Genomic DNA, 20,435 nt, shown 5'->3' with positions numbered 1-20,435 from the left:
CTGTTGTTGTTGTTGTTTGTTGTCATTGTTTTTAATTTAGAACATTTTAGGTTCACAGCGCAATTGAATAGAAAGTATGGAGGAAAAAAAGCAGTAGGACTAGAGAAACGGGAGTGGCTTATTTCTGTTTGGAGCAGACGGAAATGTCTAACGGTAGAGGTAGTGTTTGAACCGAGAGATGGGAGTTGTAAGTTGAGATCGGGCCCCACGCGCACAGGGACTAGCACGGACATCTGAGTCCAGTGACAGGACTGTTCAGTGAGGCTGAGGGCTGGGCTGAGGGGCGGACAGCATCATCGGGGAGGTGAGGCCAGACGGCTAGCACTCTCAGAGCATTTCTAAAAAGGTGCTACCAGAGAAGTTGTTTTGGTGGTTAGACCTGCAGTTCAAAGTAAAGTTCAAATTAGCTTCTGAGGAAAAAGGAATGCTACCATAAATGTGAAAAGCCAGTAAACTGCAGTCATTCCTTGGGGATAAATTCAATGTTCAGGTTTACATAAACCTTGAAAATTTCCAGCCTGGCCCCCTAACAGTTGCCCTAGTTGGAAAAAATTGGTTAAAATCTGCATTTTTGAGTTTTGAACTTTAGTGGGAAATAGGTGTTTCAGTTTCAGTAGTTTCTCAGAAAAAAACCCTTGGCTTATAAAATTGAATATTTTTTTTAACATCTTTATTGGAGTATAATTGCTTTACAATGGTATGTTAGTTTCAGCTTCACAACAAAATGAATCAGTTATATATATACATATGTTCCCATATCTCTTCCCGCTTGCGTCTCCCTCCCCCCCACCCTCCCTATCCCACCGCTCCAGGCGGTCACAAAGCACCGAGCTGATCTCCCTGTGCTATGCGGCTGCTTCCCACTAGCTATCTACCTTACGTTTGGTAGTGTACATATGTCCATGCCTCTCTCTCGCTTTGTCACCGTTTACCCTTCCCCCTCCCCATAGCCTCAAGTCCATTCTCTAGTAAGTCTGTGTCTTTATTCCTGTTTCACCCCTAGGTTTTTCATGACATTTTTTTTTCTTAAATTCCATATATATGTGTTAGCATACGGTATTTGTCTCTCTCTTTCTGACTTACTTCACTCTGTATGACAGACTCTAGGTCTAACCACCTCATTACAAATAGCTCAATTTCGTTTCTTTTTATGGCTGAGTAATATTCCATTGTATATATGTGCCACATCTTCTTTATCCATTCATCCGATGATGGACACTTAGGTTGCTTCCATCTCCTGGCTATTGTAAATAGAGCTGCAATGAACATTTTGGTACATGACTCTTTATGAATTATGGTTTTCTCAGGGTATATGCCCAGTAGTGGGATTGCTGGGTCGTATGGTAGTTCTATTTGTAGTTTTTTAAGGAACCTCCATACTGCTCTCCACAGTGGCTGTATCAATTTACATTCCCACCAACAGTGCCAGAGGGTTCCCTTTTCTCCGCACCCTCTCCAGCATTTATTGTTTCTAGATTTTTTGATGATGGCCATTCTGACTGGTGTGAGATGATATCTCATTGTAGTTTTGATTTGCATTTCTCTAATGATTAGTGATGTTGAGCATTCTTTCATGTGTTTGTTGGCACTCATTGTATATCTTCTTTGGAGAAATGTCTATTTAGGTCTTCTGCCCATTTTTGGATTGGGTTGTTTGTTTTTTTGTTATTAAGCTGCATGAGCTGCTTACAAATTTTGGAGCTTAATCCTTTGTCAGTTGCTTCATTTGCAAATATTTTCTCCCATTCTGAGGGTTGTCTTTTGGTCTTCTTTATGGTTTCCTTTGCTGCGCAAAAGCTTTTAAGTTTCATTAGGTCCCATTTGTTTACTTTTGTTTTTATTTCCATTTCTCTAGGAGGTGGGTCAAAAAGGACCTTGCTGTGATTTATGTCATACAGTGTCCTGCCTATGTTTTCCTCTAAGAGTTTGATAGTTTCTGGCCTTACATTTAGGTCTTTAATCCATTTTGAGCTTATTTTTGTGTATGGTGTTAGGGAGTGATCTAATCTCATACTTTTACATGTAGCTGTCCAGTTTTCCCAGCACCACTTATTGAATAGGCTGTCCTTTCTCCACTGTACATTCCTGCCTCCTTTGTCAAAGATAAGGTGACCATATGTGTGTGGGTTTATCTCTGGGCTTTCTATCCTGTTCCATTGATCTATATTTCTGTTTTTGTGCCAGTACCATACTGTCTTGATTACTGTAGCTTTGTAGTATAGTCTGAAGTCAGGAAGCCTGATTCCTCCAGCTCCGTTTTTCGTTCTCAAGATTGCTTTGGCTATTCGGGGTCTTTTGTGTTTCCATACAAATTGTGAAATTTTTTGTTCTAGTTCTGTGAAAAATGCCAGTGGTAGTTTGATAGGGATTGCATTGAATCTGTAGATTGCTTTGGGTAGTAGAGTCATTTTCACAATGTTGATTCTTCCAATCCAAGAACATGGTATATCTCTCCATCTATTTGTATCATCTTTAATTTCTTTCATCAGTGTCTTATAATTTTCTGCATACAGGTCTTTTGTCTCCTTAGGTAGGTTTATTCCTAGATATTTTATTCTTTTTGTTTTTGTATCCTGCTACTTTACCAAATTCATTGATTAGCTCTAGTAGTTTTCTGGTGGCATTTTTAGGATTCTCTATGTATAGTATCATGTCATCTGCAAACAGTGACAGCTTTACTTCTTCTTTTCCAATTTGGATTCCTTTTATTTCCTTTTCTTCTCTGATTGCTGTGGCTAAAACTTCCAAAACTATGTTGAATAAGAGTGGTGAGAGTGGGCAACCTTGTCTTGTTCCTGTTCTTAGTGGAAATGTTTTCAGTTTTTCACCATTGAGGACGATGTTGGCTGTGGGTTTGTCATATATGGCCTTTATTATGTTGAGGAAAGTTCCCTCTATGCCTACTTTCTGCAGGGTTTTTATCATAAATGGGTGTTGAATTTTGTCAGAAGCTTTCTCTGCATCTATTGAGATGATCAGATGGTTTTTCTCCTTCAATTTGTTAATATGGTGTATCACGTTGATTGATTTGCGTATATTGAAGAATCCTTGCATTCCTGGAATAAACCCCACTTGATCATGGTGTATGATCCGTTTAATGTGCTGTTGGATTCTGTTTGCTAGTATTTTGTTGAGGATTTTTGCATCTGTGGTCATAAGTGATATTGGCCTGTAGTTTTCTTTCTTTGTGACATCCTTGTCTGGTTTTGGTATCAGGGTGATGGTGGCCTCCTAGAATGAGTTGGGGAGTGTTCCTCCCTCTGCTATATTTTGGAAGAGTTTGAGAAGGAGAGGTGATAGCTCTTCTCTAAATGTTTGATAGAATTCGCCTGTGAAGCCATCTGGTCCTGGGCTTTTGCTTGTTGGAAGATTTTTAATCACAGTTTCAATTTCAGTGCTTGTGATTGGTCTGTTCATATTTTCTATTTCTTCCTGATTCAGTCTTGGCAGGTTGTGCCTTTCTAAGAATTTGTCCATTTCTTCCAGGTTGTCCATTTTATTGGCATAGAGTTGCTTGTAGTAATCTCTCATGATCTTTTGTATTTCTGCAGTGTCAGTTGTTACTTCTCCTTTTTCATTTCTAATTCTATTGATTTGAGTCTTCTCCCTTTTTTTCTTGATGAGTCTGGCTAATGGTTTATCAATTTTGTTTATCCTTTCAAAGAACCAGCTGTTAGTTTTATTGATCTTTGCTATCGTTTCCTTCATTTCTTTTTCATTTATTTCTGATCTGATTTTTATGATTTCTTTCCTTCTGCTAACTTTGGGTTTTTTTTGTTCTTTCTCTAATTGCTTTAGGTGCAAGGTTAGGTTGTTTATTCGAGATGTTTCCTGTTTCTTAAGGTAGGATTGTATTGCTATAAACTTCCCTCTTAGAACTGCTTTTGCTGCATCCCATAGATTTTGAGTCCTCGTGTTTCCATTGTCATTTGTTTCTAGGTATTTTTTGATTTCCTCTTTGATTTCTTCAGTGATCACTTCGTTATTAAGTAGTGTATTGTTTAGCCTCCATGTGTTTGTATTTTTTACAGATCTTTTCCTGTAATTGATATCGAGTCTCATAGTGTGGTCGGAAAAGATACTTGATACAATTTCAATTTTCTTAAATTTACCAAGGCTTGATTTGTGACCCAAGATATGATCTATCCTGGAGAATGTTCCATGAGCACTGGAGAAAAATGTGAATTCTGTTGTTTTTGGATGGAATGTCCTATAAATATCAATTAACTCCATCTTGTTTAATGTATCATTTAAAGCTTGTGTTTTCTTATTTATTTTCATTTTGGATGATCTGTCCATTGGTGAAAGTGGGGGGGGTTAAAGTCCCCTACTATGAATGTGTTACTGTCGATTTCCCCTTTTATGGCTGTCAGTATTTGCCTTATGTATTGAGGTGCTCCTATGTTGGGTGCATAAATATTTACAATTGTTATATCTTCTTCTTGGATTGATCCCTTGATCATTATGTAGTGTCCTTCTTTGTCTCTTCTAATAGTCTTTGTTTTAAAGTCTATTTTGTCTGATATGAGAATTGCTACTCCAGCTTTCTTTTGGTTTCCATTTGCATGAAATACCTTTTTCCATCCCCTTACTTTCTGTCTGTATGTGTCTCTAGGTCTGAAGTGGGTCTCTTGTAGACAGCAAATATATGCGTCTTGTTTTTGTATCCATTCAGCCAATCTGTGTCTTTTGGTGGGAGCATTTAGTCCATTTACGTTTAAGGTAATTATCGATATGTGTGTTCCCATTCCCATTTTTCTTAATTGTTTTGGGTTCGTTGTTGTAGGTCTTTTCCTTCTCTTGTGTTTCTTGCCTAGAGAAGTTCCTTTAGCAGTTGTAGAGCTGGTTTGGTGGTGCTGAACTCTCTCAGCTTTTGCTTGTCTGTAAAGGTTTTAATTTCTCCATCAAATCTGAATGAGATCCTTGTTGGGTAGAGTAATCTTGGTTGCAGGTTTTTCTCCTTCAACACTTTCAATATGTTCTGGCTTGCAGAGTTTCTGCTGAAAGATCAGCTGTTAACCTTATGGGGATTCCCTTGTGTGTTATTTGTTGTTTTTCCCTTGCTGCTTTTAATATGTTTTCTTTGTATTTAATTTTTGACAGTTTGATTAATATGTGTCTTGGCGTATTTCTCCTTGGATTTATCATGTATGGGACTCTCTGTGCTTCCTGGACTTGGTTAACTATTTCCTTTCCCATATTAGGGAAGTTTTCAACTATAATCTCTTCAAATATTTTCTCAGTCCCTTTCTTTTTCTCTTCTTCTTCTGGAACCCCTATAATTCGAATGTTGGTGCGTTTAATGTTGTCCCAGAGGTCTCTGAGACTGTCCTCAGTTCTTTTCATTCTTTTTTCTTTATTCTGCTCTGCAGTTGTTATTTCCACTATTTTATCTTCCAGGTCACTTATCCCTTCTTCTGCCTCAGTTATTCTGCTATTGATCCCATCTAGAGTATTTTTCATTTCATTTATTGTGTTGTTCATCATTGTTTGTTTCATCTTTAGTTCTTCTAGGTCCTTGTTAACTGATTCTTGCATTTTGTCTATTCTATTTCCAAGATTTTGGATCATCTTTACTATCATTATTCTGAATTCTTTTTCAGGTAGACTGCCTATTTCCTCTTCATTTGTTAGGTCTGGTGGGTTTTTATCTTGCTCCTTCATCTGCTGTGTTTTTCTGTCTTTTAATTTTGCTTATCTTACTGTGTTTGGGGTCTCCTTTTTGCAGGCTGAAGGTTCGTAGTTCCTGTCGTTTTTTGTGTCTGTCCCCAGTGGCTAAGGTTGGTTCAGTGGGCTGTGCAGGCTTCCTGGTGGAGGGTACTAGTGCCTGTGTTCTGGGGGATGAGGCTGGATCCCGTCTTTCTGGTGGGCAGGTCCACGTCTGGTGGTGTCTTTTGGGGTGTCTGTAGACTTATTATGATTTTGGGCAGCCTCTCTGCTAATGGGTGGGGTTGTGTTCCTGTCTTGCTAGTTGTTTGGCATAGGATGTCCAGCACTGTAGCTTGCTGGTCGTTGAGTGAAGCTGGGTGCTGGCGTTGAGATGGAGATCTCTGGGAGATTTTCGCTGTTTGATATTATGTGCAGCTGGGAGGCCTCTTGTGGACCAGTGTCCTGAAGTTGGCTCTCCCACCTCAGAGGCACAGCACTGACTCCTGGCTGCAGCACCAAGAGCCTTTCATCCACACGGCTCCTTAATTTCGGATGATTCGTTGTCTATTCATGTATTCCACAGATGTAGGGTACATCAAGTTGATTGTGGAGCTTTAATCCGCTGCTTCTGAGGCTGCTGGGAGAGATTTCCCTTTCTTTTCTTTGTTCTCACAGCTCCCAGGGGCTCAGCTTTGGGTTTGGCCTCGCCTGTGCGTGTAGGTCGCCGGAGGGCATCTGTTCTTTGCTCAGACAGGACGGGGTTAAAGGAGCCGCTGATTCGGGGGCTCTGGTGCACTCAGGCCGGGGGGGTAGGGAGGGTCATGGAGTGTGGGGCGGGCCTGCGGCGTCAGAGGCCAGCGTGACGTTGCACCAGCCTGAGGCGTGCCGTGCATTCTCCTGGGGGAGTTGTCCCTGGATCCCGGGACCCTGGCAGTGGCGGGCTGCACAGGCTGCCCGGAAGGGGGTGTGGATAGTGACCTGTGTTCGCACACAGGCTTCTTGGTGGCGGCAGCAGCGGCCCTAGTGTCACGTCTGTCTCTGGGCTCCGCACTTTTAGCCGCAGCTTGCGCCCGTCTCTGGAGCTCTCTTAAGCAGCGTTCTTAATCCCCTCTCCTCATGCACCAGGAAACAAAGAGGGAAGAAAAAGTCTCTTGCCTCTTCGTCAGGTCCAGACTTTTCCCCGGACTCCCTCCCGGCTAGCCGCGGTGCACTAACGCCCTGCAGGCTGTGTTCAGGCCGCCAACCTCAGTCCTCTCCCTGCGCTCCGACAGAAGCCGTAGCCTCAGCTCCCAGCCCCGCCCGACCCGGCGGGCGAGCAGACAAGCCTCTCGGCTGGTGAGTGCTGGTCGGCCGGATCCTCTGCGCTGGAATCTCTCCGCTTTGCCCTCCGCACCCCTGTTGCTGTGCTCTCCTCCGCGGCTCCCAAGCTCCCCCACTCCGCCACCCGCAGTCTCCGCCCATGAAGGGGCTTCCTAGTGTGTGGACACTTTTCCTCCTTCACAGCTCTCTCCCGCTGGTGCAGGACCCGTCCCTATCCTTTTGTCTCTGTTTAGTTTTTTCTTTTGCCCTAACCAGGTACGTGGGGGGTTCCTTGCCTTTTGGGAGGTCTGAGGTCTTCTGCCAGCGTTCAGTAGGTGCTCCGTAGGAGTTGTTCCATGCATAGATGTATTTCTGGTGTATCTGTGGGGAGGAAGGTGATCTCCGCGTCTTACTCTTCCGCCATCTTCTGAAATTGAATATTTTCATGTGAGTTTTTCAAATGCTTTTGGAAGTTTTCAGTTTTATCTCTTTTTAAATTATGATCTTAATTATACATGATCAGAGGTGTAAAATTTCCGGGCATTTTAAAGCCATGGTATTTTTTCTTAAAATTCCATTCTTGATTTTTGGGCAGGGGGGAATATGGAATTTTAAGAAAAATGAAAATATTTTTAATACTTATGTAGTATAGTCATAAAATATTTCCTACAAAATAACAAATATTTCCCACAAGCTAAGCAAACAATAAGCCATAATAATTAAGAACCACCCAGCTTGCAGCTCTTTTTGTACATGCTGTTCCCTTCTTGGAATGCCCTGCTCAAATTTTAAAAAACAAAAACAACCTTAAGAGCCAATTTCAGTACTTGCTTCTTGCTTCCCCCATTCTATCGACGTGCTTGCTCAGTCCTTGGTGATCTGTAGTGAGACCAATTGAGAAGTTAGAGTTTTTAGTTGTACCCTATACTTTTATGTCTTGTGCCAGTTTGAAAGTTGTTGGGCGAGAGGATTCACAGACATCTTCATGATACTTAAAGGGATAGGGTTTTGCTGAAAAGACCCAAGGCAAGACAGGCTTTTCCAGCAGTGTCTGCCGGGCCCAGATACGTCCTATAACCCTGAACAGATTTTATCATTTTTAACTCTTGTTCTGTTTTACTTTGGGGGGCTGGTTTTTAAGTCAGGAGTGGAAAACCAGCCTTCTGACTGACTTACACTTTAAGGACAGGTTTATCGTATTAACAGGGAATCTAGGATAGGCGGTATCTGGGCTCTGCTGCCCTTCTCCCTTCCTGCTTGTGTTGGCTTCATCCTCAGGCTGGAGATAGGGCAGCTGCAGCTGTTCCAATGTCCCTGCAGACATAGCCATGTTCTGAGGCTATAGGGGATTGTCCCTTCCTGTGTGTCGTGTGTTGTTCCCTCCCCCCATTTCTATACCAGTCGCAGTGAAGGGGAGGGATTCACTTACACTAGTCAGAAGCCGACTCTGGGTTGGGGTGCGGTTGCCCACCTTTTGAGTCAGCTCATGGGGGAGAAATACGGAGCAAAATGCAAGTTCTCATTGGAAGGAGAGGGAGTGTTTGCTGGGCACCCAGCAAGGTCTGCTTTAGTTACCCTGTGTCTACACATACTCTTTGTCTCATACACATACTTTCTTCTTTAACTTTTCCCAACTTATTGAAAAATTTTGAAGATACAGAAAAACTGAAAAAAATAGTACAATAAACCCTTAGCTCAGACTTTTAAAGTTTCAGCATTTTGTTATGTCTGTCTGCTCTCTCTCTCCATCTCTCTGTATGAACACAAAAACACACAGGTTTGGTTTTTGTTTTGTTTGCTAAACCATTTGAAAATTAGTTGCAAACATCCAGACCCTTTACCCCTCATTATTTTAGCACGTCTTCTTCCTTTTTTGGCTGCATTGGGTCTTCGTTGCTGGGCGTGGGCTTCTCATTGCGGTGGCTTCTCTTGTTGTGGAGCACGGGCTCTAGGCGTGTGGGCTTCAGTAGTTGCGGCACGTGGGCCCAAGAGCACGCGGGCTTCAGTAGTTGTGGTGCATGGGCTCAGTAGTTTTGGAGCACGGGCTGTAGGTGCGCAGGCTTCAGTAGTTGTGGCTCACGAGCTCTAGAGCACAGGGTCAGTAGTGTTTAGCACATCTAAACAGAGTCATTCTCCTTTATACCACAGGACCACTAACACATATCCAAGAACCTTAACACTGACTAAAATAGAACCATCTAATAGATGGTCTATATTCAAACTTTGCCAGTTGCGTCCAGATGCCCTTTACAGCTGTTGTTTGTTTTTAATCTAGGAAACAGTCAAGCCTCGTGCATTGTATTTGGTTGACCTAACTCTTTAATATCCTTTAATTTAAACTTCCCCAACTTTAGAGAAGAGATAGGATAATGAACTTTCACTTACTCATCACTCGTCTTCAATAAGCAGAGACTTTTCTCCTCCGTTGTCTTTTATAAGCATTTATGTTTTTAACTTTGTTGGTTTGAAATGGTATCAAGTTAATTCATTGCAATTAAGTCCATAGGTTCCCCGTCTCTTTTTTTTTAAACCATATAAATGTTTGCATGTGTATATGAAGAAATCAGATTATATATTCTGTAGATTTCCTGAACTTTGGACTTTTCTGATTGTCTCCCAGTTGTTTAACATGTTTCTCTGTCCCCTGTATTTCCTGTAAGTTGGTTAGTAGGATCTGAGGGCTTTATTAGACTTGATAAAATTGTAAAAAAAAAATTAAATGTACTTCAAAAGTGGTGTTATCCCTACCTACTGTTTTAATGGGCCCTCAGTTCAGTGACTTTTGCCGGGAAGGGAACCTGAAACAAGTAGGGAAGCACCACTGTAACCTACTTTTTGCTGGAACTCTAGCATCTTACAGCCTGGTTGGAGACATGTTAAGAAGTCGTCATCAATCTCATAAAATCTATAGCTATAAGGAACCATCTCTATCGCAATGATCTACAGGACTGTTCTTAGTAATGTAACTGTATCAGTTCAGAGAACTCAGTTGTAGGCATTTAGTAGGTTTTCCCTGGATGCTAACAGAATGCTTCAGTCAGGGACATGCCAAATAGAAATTAAAATAATTTACTCCCATAGCTAGAAGGCACATTCAAAATTATCATCCCTAGTTCTTTTTGTTTTACAGGAGAGGAATATCTAAAGAAAAATTTTACAGAACATTATTCCCTTAGAGAATCATATCAGTAAATTCAACGGCTTGGGACATAAGTCCATTTAAAATATATTTGGAATCCACACTTCTTTTGTTAGGTAAGGATCATCCGTATGATAACCAGTAGTAACCCTGGGTCTCTCTCGTTTCCAGGAAGTTTGTTTGCCTGAATGACAACATTGACCACAATCATAAAGATGCCCAGACAGTGAAGGCTGTTCTCAGGGACTTCTACGAATCAGTGTTCCCCATCCCATCCCAGTTTGAGCTGCCAAGGGAGTATCGAAACCGTTTCCTTCATATGCATGAGCTGCAGGAATGGTAAGTTTTCCTGTTTCATATATGTACATATGTGTATTTTTTCTTTTTTTAGAGTGATGAAATTTCTTTACTGTGTTATTTGCTTTCTTTGTAAAGTACACGCATAGTTTTTATTGAGCTCACTGGCTGAGCACACTTTCTGAGCCTTATTTGTCATCACTGCCATCAAAGTGGCCGCCCTGTTTCTTGAGTACCCGCTGGGCAGTATATTTACTCTTTACAATGAAAGGTGCTACTCTTGTTGCCACGTTACAGGTGAGAGCACAGTAACAGAAGTGAGTGATTTGCTCAAGGTGGAGTAGCTGACAAGTGGCAAGTCCAGCCCGATTCCTGACCCTCCGCACGTTCGTTCCACTGTATTCCAAAGCTGCTTTAGAATGTTTCCTTCTTTGATTTTTACTACCAACACTTCATTAGAAAGATCATTTTATCTTTCAATTTAGGGAAATTTTTGACCCCTTGCCTGCCCGCCACACCAGGCACTAGGAACAGGGGCAAAGCCTCGGAGATACTGCGGGTTCGGTTCCAGACCACTGCCGTCCCCAGTTCACATGAAAGTTATGTTCAGACTATGTCATAGTCTATTAAATGTGCACTAGCATTATATCTAAAAAAAAGTACATTCCTTAATTTAAAAATATTTGCTAAAAATGCTAAGCATCATCTGAGCCTTCAGCAAGTTGTAGTAATATCAAAGGTCATTGATCGTAGATCACCGTGACAAACATAATAATGAAGAAGTTTGAAATATTGCAAGAATTACCAAGATGTGATACAGAAATACGAAGTGAGCAAATGCTGTTGGGAAAATGGTGCCGACAGACTTGCTTGACCCAGGGCTGTGCAGTGCGGTAAAGTGAGGCCAGTCAGGTGTGGTATCGCCTGTTCAGGACGGAAGGGACACTGCGCCGGCCTCCACCAGAAGCCAGCGAACCAGCCGTGACGCAGAGGACATGACTAGATAGGCTTCAGTGCTCTCAGAGTACAGAGGAGGAAGCAGCTAGTTCCATGACAGGACGGTGACATTTGGACTTGGTTTTGAATTATGAAAAGGACTTTTCCAGAAGACAGTGCTGTGGAGAGGGAAAGGAGAAATTGTGAAGGGCTGTATCTGAGTTAGACATCTTTCTTTAGAGAATAGCGGTTCCCAGGAGAGACTTTTTTAGATGTCTGTCTCATCAGAGTTCATGATTTGGAAAGATAACTTAACAGTGCTTGCGGGGTGGACTGGTGAGGAAGGCGTCTGGAGTAAGGCAGTGTTGTCTGGGAACTTGAGGCAGAGAGACAAGCAGTAAGCATTTCACTTGTCCTGGAAACAGATGGTCAAGGTGTGAACCAAGGACATGGCCCAGGGAATAAAGAGAAGCAGTAGATACAATTGGCAGAGATTTGAGAGAGGAAATTAGCAGACCTTGGCAGCTAGAGCTCTTTGGTGTCTTGCAGTTGGGTAAGTGAGACAATTAGCACGTGTATTGCTACTATGTACCTATTTTTATTTTCATAAGGAGAAGTTGTTACTAAATAACTTGTCTTCTAGCAATGGCAAGGAACGGCTTCTCACCATTTTCACTTTGCCTTAGCTCAGAGGAAAAAGAACTTTGGACAGTTCCAGCTGTCAGTGCCCACCAATCCAGTTCATGACTAAATTCACCTTCAAGGGCCTACTGAATAAGGAAGGAGTGGGTTTACGAGTAGCTGGAGGGGGCTTTGAGTTCTGTGTTGTACAGATGAGGTGAATCAGGTGCAGGTTGCTGATCCGGGGGCTTCCTTTTCCTCAGCCGCCCTGCTTCTGTGTCATCTCTCACTGCTGACCCACCAATGCCGCCCTGCTTTCTGTTGGGCTGGCCAAAAAGTTCCTTCTGGTTTTTCCACATTACGGAAGAAAACCTGAACGAGCTTTTTGGCCAACCCGATAGAAACGTCTTCCTTTGCTTTCCTTTCGTGATCCTGCACTCCTGAGTCCCCGTCATCTTCCCCTGGTTTCCTGCAGTGGCTTTCTTCCTGTCCCTTTCTTGGGAAGAGCAGCTTCTGCACTTAGAGCAGTCCATGTGGTGTGCTTGTCGCTCCTTGTAGACTGTGAGCCCTCGTCGGGGCAGAGACTGGCTCTCCCTGTCCGAGTCCACTTGCATCCGTGGTGCACAGTAGGTGCTCAGTGCATGGCTGGCTGAGGGGAGCTCAGCTCCCGTTACAGGGTTCTCTGGTCACTGGGGCAACTCATTAGCTGTGTCACAGCCTGTGGCTTCTTAGCTCTTCAAATTACACACAGATTCTGAATGATACTGTAGACTTAGAACTCACTGAGCTGGTTTTTGATCCTCTTAACGTAGGAAACACAGGAGGAAGAACAGTGCGGGGCAGGGTACCATTTGGAATATGTGACTCAGAGTAGAGACACCCGCTACCAGGCAGGTGTGAATAAGCCTGGAACTCAGCAGAGGCCTAAACCTGGCAGTTGTTAGCATAGCATATCTTCTAAGCCTTATGTTAAGCATTTATTTAATCTTCATAACAAATTATTATTTCCAAATTACAGGTGATGAAACTGCTGTACTCCCATTTATCTCCTAGGCCAGTTGATCCCACCCTCAGGATGTCTCTTCTGTTGCTTCATTCCTTCCATTCTCACTGCCCTAGTACAGCCCTCATTCTTTTCTCTGCCCAGACTGACCGGATTGCCTGCCTCTGGCCACCTGCTTTGACATCCATCCTTCACACGGCCGCCATTTGCACCCCGATTGTGACACACACACACGCACTTCCCACAGAGTATTATGTCCAAATGCTATTGCATGGTTTTCCCGAACAGCTGCAGTTTACACCTACCTGCTTCTCCTCGGCCGAGTGTCCCTCGTGCCTCCGTGCAGACTGGGCTCAGTTGAGCAGGACGCAGCTTGCAGCGGCTGCTGACGCTCATCCCCTTTCTCAGCCACAGGCTCTCCTTCCCCACGTCAAGGCTCAAATGGAGTGTCCCCATCTCTGTGGTGCTTTCCCATCTCTGTGGTGCTTTCCTCATTTCACTGTTTTTCCACAAGACTCTGCTTTTGATAACAGATATTTCTGTCCACGTGTGTGATGGCTAGTTGTCTGCACGTCAGCGCCTCCCCAGGTTTGCAGATACTTTAGAGCAGGGACTTCTCCTTGTCGCCTTGCTGTATCCACAGGAGGTGTCGGTTGGGTGACTGAGCAAATACAAATGAATGGAAGAGGGGATTTTGTTTAATTTGTTAAAAATTCTTATTTTCTTTTGAAGTCCTCTCCCCTGCCTGGGTAACTTTTACTAATTCCAATATTTACTATAACAATGAAAATCTGAACTCAGGTGGGAAATGTATAATTATGTTAACATTTTAGAATTGCCTCCAGACATTGTTTTTGCTAAACTAGTAGCTTTACTAAGTAATGATAGTTAAACCCTACACATAACTACATATTTTCCTTCTTTTCTCTCTGAACAGGAGGGTGTATCGAGACAAATTGAAGTTTTGGACTCATTGTGTGCTAGCAACATTGATTATATTTACTGTATTCTCATTTTTTGCTGAACAGGTAAGTGTTATATATTTTATGTGGATGTCAAACAGTATTTCTTGGTATCATTAATCTGATTTTTTTAAGAAAATGATATAAATTCATAAGAAGAAAATGTTTATTTCTCCTGTTGGCTTATACTCACGTTAAATATTTCATAATATTCAGGCAACAGTCATGATCGCCTTTTTTCCCATTTATCCTCTAATCTATAACCAGTATCCTTTGTACCTGGAGCTCAATAAACAGAGCTTTTCAGTTTTAGCCTGAAGTCTGCAAGTCAGACTATTTAAACCAAAAAAACCACCTCGAATCTGCATCTGACACTAATTTTCTGTTAATCTTTCCAAACTAGTGGCCACAGCATCTTATCTTCAGGCCTCCCCCTGTTCTGCTGACGGTGCCTGGCTCGGGCACACGGCCCGTCTCCCACTTACATTTCCTCTGAGCTGCTGGGAGTTCATCCCCACACAGGCGCACACACAGCCACCTCCCAGAAGTCAGAGGGAGATTTGTGAGGTCAAAAGAAAGGGATAAGAGAGTCCTCATTAGGCCACAGCAGGTGTGAGATGCTCTGAAAAGAAAGGATTCGGAAGGAAGGGACGGGTGTCTGGGCTGACCGACTTGTGCCGGGCAGGCGAACCTGCCTCAGCCTCATTCCAGGTGACTCTCAAGTGGAGCTTTTCTGGCTGTCAGGATGGGAAGCTTACAGAGTTTACTTACAATGAGGAGGCCGGGCGCGGGGCGGCGGCCGAGAACTGAGAGCTTTAGGGTAAATAGCCCTGGGCTTCGTGCTGCAGATGGAAGGAAACTCAGGAAATGAAGGTCTGACAGGCGAGCAGGACTGCAATTTAACCTTCATCCACTTCCCACGGAATAGAAACCTTCCTCTTGGTCTTGTTGCCATTGTTCTTGGCAAGTAAAAATCTTAGGAAAAAAATCTTAAACAGATTGTACCTGCTTTTAGAACGGAGGTCCAGCGAGGAACCTGTGAGTCAGCTGTGTGCTGGCCTGCGATGGGGGAGGAGAGGGACACTGGCTGAAAGGAGCAGCTGGCGGCCATGGAAGGAACAGGAGGGTCTTTCTCCGCTGTCGTTTATACCTGCAGAGAATAGGGGACCAGAGAGGCAGGGCGAGAGGAAGGGAAGAGTAAATCCCCTCTCCTCCCCGACACCCTGCTCTTCACCTGCCTGAATCGAATTCCTTAACTCCTGCACACTCCCACACAAGCCAGGGCTGCCTCTTCCGCTGCCCCAGAATCCCAGCTCGTCATCCAGACCAGGGTGGTCCGGGCAAAGTTCTGCTTTCACCTCAAGATGGAGCAGTAGAAATTGAAACTTTCTTGTAAAGGTGGTCAGGTTTTCTATTTCAGATGTATCATGGATAAACTGTTTCTATTAGAAGTATTTATCCAAGTTCTAAGCTGCTAAGTTATAAATGAACTTTTGTATTTCAACCCATTCATGAACTTGAAAATACAGGCAATGCCCAGTGATTATTGCTGTGGTCACTAAGTATAGGAAAAAAAGTGGTGATAGAATTCTTAAAATTAGAATTCCAACTTACACATGTAGTCATTTTCAAACCCAGAGACAACATCTTAATGGCTGAAGAGTCCATTTCCTTCAGTAGAAAGACTTGACAGACACTGTGAAAATAAATATACGTGGTAATTGCTATGTAAAAATCTGTAGTTTTTATAGGTCTTAAAAAAATGAAACTTGGACAAAAGTAACTTTAACCAAAACCAAACAAAATCTGTGGTTGATTTCGTTTTGAGGGGAGGAATGATGTTTGCTGTCTGTTTTTTATGTATAGGACTGTGGAAAAGATTAAGGTCCTAGGACCCTCAGAAAGAAAGTTAAAGTTTGTCAACCTGGAGAATTAAAATTTATTTTCTGTCTTTCATCCTTTAGTTAATTGCACTTAAGCGGAAGATATTTCCCAGGAGGAGGATACACAAAGAAGCCAGTCCTGACCGAATCAAGGTATAAAGGATCTTCATCTGAAAATCTACCTCAGCATTCACTGAGCATTTTAAAACTCGACATCAGAGATGTCTTCATGATGTAATGCTTAGCCAGCTTGGCCTGAAGAAGGAATACCATCCAGTGTAATACTTGGTTTCTGGAATGAATGTAGCCTACTGACCAGGAATTGCTTAACCAACACACGGGAAATGTGTGTGTTGAGCAGCTCTGGTTTTACTTTTAAAGCATCTGCTCGTGGACCGATCTTTCTTTTAATGAAAAGCCTCGCTGATGAGAGACAGCAATGGTTGCTATGGCAACTGAGCAGCTAACTAATATGAGAAGCCTCAGCCAGCTTGAGTGCTATTGCTAAGAGTCCCCAGTCTTGCATTCCAAAGCTTTTTGCTGTGGTTTTACATTTTGGGGTTTTTTTTGTTTGTTTGGTTTTTCCATTTCTCATTTCTAAAGTAAGTACATACTAAGTTAACTAAGTTATCCTTGCTTTTGCAAACAGTGAATCGGGATGTGTAAACATGTTTTTATAGATGTTATTTAACTAATGCAGCAGCAATATCATGTCCTATTGGCAGTACCTAAATTATGGATTTTATTAACATTTAAAACAATGGGATCTTAACGCACTTACCATTATTTATGAGCTCAGTGACTGACATCTGAGACTTTGTGCTTGTTTTCTTCAGCCCCTAAGAATACTGTGATTTCATGTGGAGGCCTGATTACAAAGGGCTAGAGTTAAGTAGCTGAGCTACTTGCCAGATGTAATTATGTTTTGAAGATGTACATATTCAAAAAGAAGTGCCTCATTTTAGAGACGAGTAGTGCTGGTGGTCGTGGCCCGTAACAGTGGTGTCTTCTTTAATACCCATCAGTATATTCCAGTAGCTGGCTCTCAATCAGTTTCACACAATGAAGGGTCAGGAAACTTTTTCTGTAAAAAAGCCACATGGTAAATATTTGCAGGCCACCTGTGTCTATGTTGCATATTCTTTGTTTAGTTTAGCTTTTGTTTTTAACAATCCTTTAAAAATGTCAAAACCATGTCTAAGTCGAAGATGTACAAAAACAGGCCACCAGCTGGATTCGGGCCATAGGCCATTGGTCTGTGACCACTGGGATAGAGAATTAGTATTTTTACGTGTGGGTAAGCCCTGATGTTCAGCCATGCTTTATTTATGTCATTGTACTGTGGACTTTATGTGTCCTTTTTGAACTCTGACAGGCATTTTAGATCATGATCTTAACAGTATTCTTTCAAAATGGCATACATATTTTGTAAAAAGAACTTGTAAATAACTGTGTTTGTGCTGTAAGAGTTATGTATTTCAAAAACTGAAGTCTCATAAAAACTTAAATTTTATCTGCTGCTTTGATTTTTAATCTTTGAGGAGTGAGTTCGTTATCCAGATTCAGAAATCACTTTGAGTGCTTACATGGAATGTCAGGATCTGTCCTTAACACAACTGAAATTAAGTGGAAAGCAGTGTAAGGAGAGGGTGGTAATATTACAGCCTGGAGAATGTCACTGTATGGGGGAAAATAAGTTCTAAATGGGATTTATGTGGTAAAAATTTAGGGGTTATCTGGGTATCATTCTTAACATGAAGAATTCTAGAAAAGTTAAAGAAATGAATATTTGGGTGTGATGGAGATTTCTGGTCAGGTGAATACAATCCACACCTTATTCAGAGCTTAATAGATAATGAGATGGATAACAGAATCAGAATGTTCATGGAATCATTTATCTAATGATTCAGTAGAATCATTAGAACGAAAGAACCTCAGAAGTTGATGAGTCGTCAAATGGTCTTCCAGAATTTTAAAGCCTCAGAACCAATAGTCCAAATGAAACCCTCTGGAAGACCAGTATGTAACACAGAAGAGGGAAAGCTGCTCACCCTACCTGACCCCAAGGCAGTACCTCCAAAACTCCCAGGCTTCACAGGCAGTTTCAAAGCCCCACATCTTGTATGTTATCATCGAGGACACTAGGGTCAGGAAGATTACGTGATTTGTCCAAGGTCTCACAGCCAGCTGGGGGCAGAGGTGGGCTGGAGCCCAGCTTGTCTCTTTCTCTAGTCCCCTCCAGGCCATGCCGCCTCCCCAGGACACAGTGGCATGTGCACGTGAAAAGCACACTCTCTGCGGTCCAACTTACGGGGTTTGAGTCCTCGCTCCTAGACATTGATTGCCAAGATTCAGCTTTCTCTTCTAAAACGTAGGAGGCAATACTGGTGTCTGCCTACCTCATAGGCTTCTGGTGAGGATGGAAGAAATGACATGCAACATACCCAGCACAGTGCCTGGCAAATACTCCTGCCTGATAAATGTCAGTGGTGAGGATGATAGTGAGGAAAGTATGTAAAGGATTGTTATCCAGGTCAGGGGTGAGGTTTCCAGTGTAGTCTTTAGGGTGAAATTATTACATTGCTTTTAGCTAAGAAAGTGACACATTTTCTAATTAAAAATATTTTTTGCCTACTTTTTCTTAAAGTGTTTATTTTTAAAACTGTTTCTACATACACCAAAAAGCATACAGATAATGATCAAGGGTTTAAAAGTAAAATGTGATTGCAGCTTAGGTCAGAACATTTATGGAAGGAATAGCACTAATCCCCCAGAATTCTTCCAGAGCATGGAAAACAGAAGGAAAACATTGTCTCATTTTTCCGTCAAGGTCAACACAACCCCACACCAAAGCCTGGTTCAGTTGCCACAAGAAAGGAAAAACCATAGGCCAGTCTACCTCATGGGAATCCCAAACGAAACACTAGCAAGCCACGTTAGTTCGTTCTCCAAAGGAGCAACACTTTATGATCAGGCTGGGCCCATTCCAGGATTGCAGGTTGGCCCAACACTTGAAAAGCACTGCAAATCACATCCGGGGGACCAAAAAGGGAAACTGCAAGAAGGATTCCCACGTGGTTGGGTAGGATAGGAAGAAAAACATCGGCTCGGAAACAAAACAGAACAAAACAAAAAGCCCCAGAATTCCCTGGTGGTCCAGTGGTTAGGATTCCATGCTTTCACTGCCAAGGGCCCGGGTTCAATCCCTGGTCAGGGAACTAGGATCTCACAAGCTGCTCAGCACAGTTAAAAAATAAAACAGCATTGAGTCGAGACCTGTGCCCCTGAGAGGGGACTCACAGGGGAGGGGAGGGGAAATCGCAAGGGCAGAGACTTGCCCCGAGGAGTGAGTGTCTTGAGCCACAGACTGGGCCTCCCATGCAGAGGAGAGAAGCCTAGACCCCACTCGTGAGAAGTACACGGGTGCTGGCTCATCCCCAGACAGGGTGGAGAGAGGTCTGCCCTAGTGGCTGCTGTCTTACTGCACGCCCCATTTGAGCTGAATGAACACCTCACTCCACACCACAGCTGGTACTGGATCTAGCGCAGCCAGGTCCTGGGAAAAGACTTGATTTAGGATGCAGAAGTGGCTGGGAGGCCTGGGGTATGATCCAGGTGGGATGGCAGAGGCCACTGGCATTTACTCAGACAGTGTCACAGAAGCAGCCCAGACTTCTGACAGCAGCCCAGCTGCTTCAGTGCCCACAACCAGAATGCCATGAGCCCCAGCCAAGCAAACACTTGAGCCCTGCCCATTCCACACCACAACATTGCACTAGATGTGGGACAACCACAACAAGGGAAAAGATGCGGCCTTAGGCTACATCTGAGTGGAGCTGCAGACACCTGTATAGGCAGTGCATGGAACCTCTCTAAGTACACGAGCCCCACTTACTTCTGCACTACCCTCCTTGGGGCAAAGGCCCCAATGCAGGGAGAAGGAAAAAAACACAAAGGGAGCAGAGCCAGCTCAAGCCTGACCCTCAGGGCATCCACTCCAGCCACTTGGGAGCAGGCCCTGCCCCTGCCACTGAGCAGAGAAGAAGTCCGCCTCACACCCTGTGCAGACTCTAGCTCTAGCAACACCAGACACACCCCCTATCAAAGTGGCAGTGGACAGCACACCCTGAGGAAAGATGTGGCTGACATCCACATCATATCCAGCCCTCCCATCAAAGACACTGGACACATGCAGTCTACACAGGGATGCTCCTACGTAAAAACACCCCTTCAAGACAGTAGATAACTGTTAAACCTAAATTCATAGAGACAGAGAAAGTTAAGTAAAATGAAAAGGCAGAGGAACTACTCTCAGTTGAAAGAGCAAGAGAAAACCCCTGAAAAAATAATGCAACAGAGATAATCAGTCTACCAGACAATGAATTCAAGAAGTTGGTAATAAAAATGCTAACTTAAGAGAATCAGTCTAAGCACAGATCATCTTAATAAGGAACCAGAAACTTAGGACTTAATAAAAAAATAGATAATTCAATTTCTGAGAAAAAAAGCACTCTAGAAGCAGTGAATAGACAACTAACTGACAGAGAAGAACACAAGTGATCTGGAAGACTGAATAATGGAAATCACCCAATCGGAAGAGCAGAGAGACAAAACAAACAAAAACAATGAAAGCAACATACAAGATC

The 20,435-nt window shown here is 43.0% G+C and overlaps 1 protein-coding gene and 1 long non-coding RNA gene across 7 annotated transcripts in view; one reads left to right on the top strand and one right to left on the bottom strand.

Moving 5' to 3' along the window:
* GNPTAB (N-acetylglucosamine-1-phosphate transferase subunits alpha and beta) overlaps nucleotides 1–17,308 on the top strand; it is a 92,524-nt gene extending 75,216 nt beyond the window's left edge. For all 6 annotated transcript variants that reach the window (XM_027107342.1, XM_027107341.1, XM_027107339.1 and 3 more), the window contains 3 exons: nucleotides 10,259–10,426; nucleotides 13,882–13,972; nucleotides 15,871–17,308. In XM_027107342.1, the coding sequence (XP_026963143.1) occupies nucleotides 10,259–10,426; nucleotides 13,882–13,972; nucleotides 15,871–15,948 (337 nt within the window). In that variant the 3' untranslated portion in view covers nucleotides 15,949–17,308. The remainder of the gene's footprint in view (nucleotides 1–10,258; nucleotides 10,427–13,881; nucleotides 13,973–15,870) is intronic.
* LOC113620904 (uncharacterized) lies at nucleotides 10–15,698 on the bottom strand. Its single transcript, XR_003432972.1, has 5 exons — nucleotides 15,521–15,698; nucleotides 14,912–15,056; nucleotides 13,250–13,605; nucleotides 7,755–7,827; nucleotides 10–379 (listed from the first exon to the last, which is right to left on the bottom strand). It is a non-coding gene; the product is annotated as an uncharacterized LOC113620904 (long non-coding RNA).
* Nucleotides 17,309–20,435: the final 3,127 nt, after the last annotated feature.

This window comes from Aethalodelphis obliquidens, unplaced genomic scaffold (genome assembly GCF_003676395.1).
Source record: "Aethalodelphis obliquidens isolate GAN/ISIS:26980383/991018 unplaced genomic scaffold, ASM367639v1 scaffold8, whole genome shotgun sequence".
NCBI classification, from domain to species: domain Eukaryota; kingdom Metazoa; phylum Chordata; class Mammalia; order Artiodactyla; family Delphinidae; genus Aethalodelphis; species Aethalodelphis obliquidens.
Note: the sequence above shows the minus strand (reverse complement) of the source record. Positions and strands in the feature narration are given on the sequence as shown.